The 2,264-nt window shown below is 48.3% G+C and overlaps 1 protein-coding gene across 1 annotated transcript in view; it reads right to left on the bottom strand.

Annotated features, from left to right (window-relative positions):
* NAA25 (N(alpha)-acetyltransferase 25, NatB auxiliary subunit) overlaps positions 1-386 on the bottom strand; it is a 92,400-nt gene extending 92,014 nt beyond the window's left edge. The window contains exon 1 of the mRNA XM_011928727.1: positions 85-386. Coding sequence (XP_011784117.1) covers positions 85-126 — 42 coding nt within the window. The 5' untranslated portion in view covers positions 127-386. The remainder of the gene's footprint in view (positions 1-84) is intronic.
* Between the last annotated feature and the right edge of the window lie 1,878 nt (positions 387-2,264).

The raw sequence follows: 2,264 nt of genomic DNA on the forward strand, positions 1-2,264 counted from the left end.
TCAGCACCCATCCTGGGCTTTCGCCCCAGCCTCGGCAGCCCTCGGCGCGTCGGGCTGGTGATCTGGCTGGCCCGAGACACTCACCGTAAATCGGCCGGAGGCGCCTGTCGTTAGGGTCCTGCACATGGCCCCGCGTCGCCATGATGACAAGCGCAGAACCACAGTGCGCACGCGCGGGACAGGACCCCGGGAAGGGGCTATTAAAGGGCCAGCGTCGATCTCGCTTGTTTATCGCGATAGTCGCGGTGCTGCGACTGAACGCGCCTGCGCGGGAAAGGAAGCCTCCGTCCTTGCCCATTGCCCCTTCTTTAAATGCTGGTCCTTCCCTTCGCAGGAGGGATCAAGCTGGCAAAGAGAAGGCAGCTGTTGGTGTTAAAATCCTCCGAGTCACTGACTGGGAAGTGAGGAAAGGAGGGGAGAAAGCTCTCAAAGTTAGGGTTCGGCTGCTCCTGTTTATCCTATTTATTCTTTGTCTTGAAGAACCAGCTAGATTTGGCTGTGATTAATTGCAGAGGAACCAGAAACTCCTGGCGGAGAGAGACCCAGGGGAAAGCTGGGGAAGTGGGGCTGATGAACAGCAAAAATCTGCCAAAAAAGTTCAAGAGAGCCGGGCGCGGTGGCTCATGTCTGTAATACCAGCACTTTGGAAGGCCCAGGCGGGCGGATCACAAGGTCGGGAGATCCAGACCATCCTGGCTAACACAGTGCAACCCCATCTCTGCTAAAAATACAAAAAATTAGCTGGGCATGGTGGCAGGCGCCTGTAGTCCCAACCGCTCGGGAGGCTGAGTCCAGGAGAATGGTGTGGACCCAGGAGGCGGGCCTTGCAGTGAGTCGAGATCCAGCGGCTGCACTCCAGCCAGACTCCGTCTCAAAAAAAAAAAAAAACTCGAGAGCCCTCCACCACCTGTCCCTGGACCAAACTGAGGGTCGAGCTGCTATTTCTTGTGGTCCAGTAAGGCGATGCAGATGAACTGGAGAGGAAGCGAGTTTTTATTTCTGCAACCGGTTACAGGGAGAAGGCCTGGAAATTATCACCAAACCAACTCAAAATTACAAAGCTTTCCAGCACTTATATACCTTCTAAGCTATATGTCTATGTGTAAGTGTGCATTCATCTAAAGACATAAGTGATTAACTTAGTCTATAACTAAGGTCTGCATCCTGAAGACCTTCCTTTGAAGCCTCAGTAAATTTACTTAATCTAAATGGCAACAGGTGCTGGGGTGATTACCCTTATCTTGTCTCCTGCTAAATCACGGAGGTTTGGGGAGTTACTTCAGACCCCGGATAAAACTTGTTTAATCCTAAATGGGTCCTGTGAGGAATTATTTCATTATTTTGTGATGCTTTAAGGCCAAGGAAAGGCCTAGGCAAAACTCTTGGTGGGCTTTTGTTACATTCCAGCCTTTGTATAAGGGCACCGGCTTTTTTTTTAGCTTTTAATATTTAACTTAACCACTCAGTCAGTACTGAAACAGTTTTTATGGAGGCTTGTGTTAGTGAGACCTGGCCTGCCACACACCCTTCTCCCAGGACTCAGCCAACAAAGAAGCATCCTAGATGAATACTTACTCGGTATATGCCTAGAGTATTGAAATGCAACGTCTTTAAATTTATTCTCTCATTTAATTTTCATAAATGTCGTATTTCCCTGGGAGGTAGATCCTATTATTACCTCTCTTTACAGATAGATTTATTCATACAACACTGAGTTATTGAGTGCCTATTATTTGACATACTCTTGTTTTAGGCACTGAGGATACATCAATAAATAAAATAGATGGAGACTTAATGGAGCTATTATTTGTAGTAAGGGAGACAGACAATAAATAAGTAGATAGCCTATTACATGGTGATAAATGCTACTGAGAAAAATAAAGCAGGAAAGGGGGGCAGTGAGAGAGGGAGGTAATTTTAGTGTGGTTTACAGTGGCTCACCCCTGTAATGCCACCACTTTGGCAGGCCGAAGTGGGTGGATCACATGAGGTCAGGGGTTCGAGACAAGCCTGGCCAACATGGTAAAACCCCTTCTCTGCTAAAAATACAAAAATTAGCTGAGCATGGTGGTGTGAGCCTGTAATCCCAGCTACTCGGGAGGCTGAGGCAGGAGAATCGCTTGAACCCGGTAGGCGAAGGTTACAGTGAGCCGAGATCGTGCCATTGCACTCCAGCCTGGGCAACAAAGCAAGACTCTTGTATAAGTAAATAAATAGGCCGGGTGCAGTGGGTCATGCCTGTAACCTCAGCAGTTTATGAGGCC

Source organism: Colobus angolensis, unplaced genomic scaffold (genome assembly GCF_000951035.1).
Source record: "Colobus angolensis palliatus isolate OR3802 unplaced genomic scaffold, Cang.pa_1.0 Scaffold79, whole genome shotgun sequence".
Classification (NCBI taxonomy): domain Eukaryota; kingdom Metazoa; phylum Chordata; class Mammalia; order Primates; family Cercopithecidae; genus Colobus; species Colobus angolensis.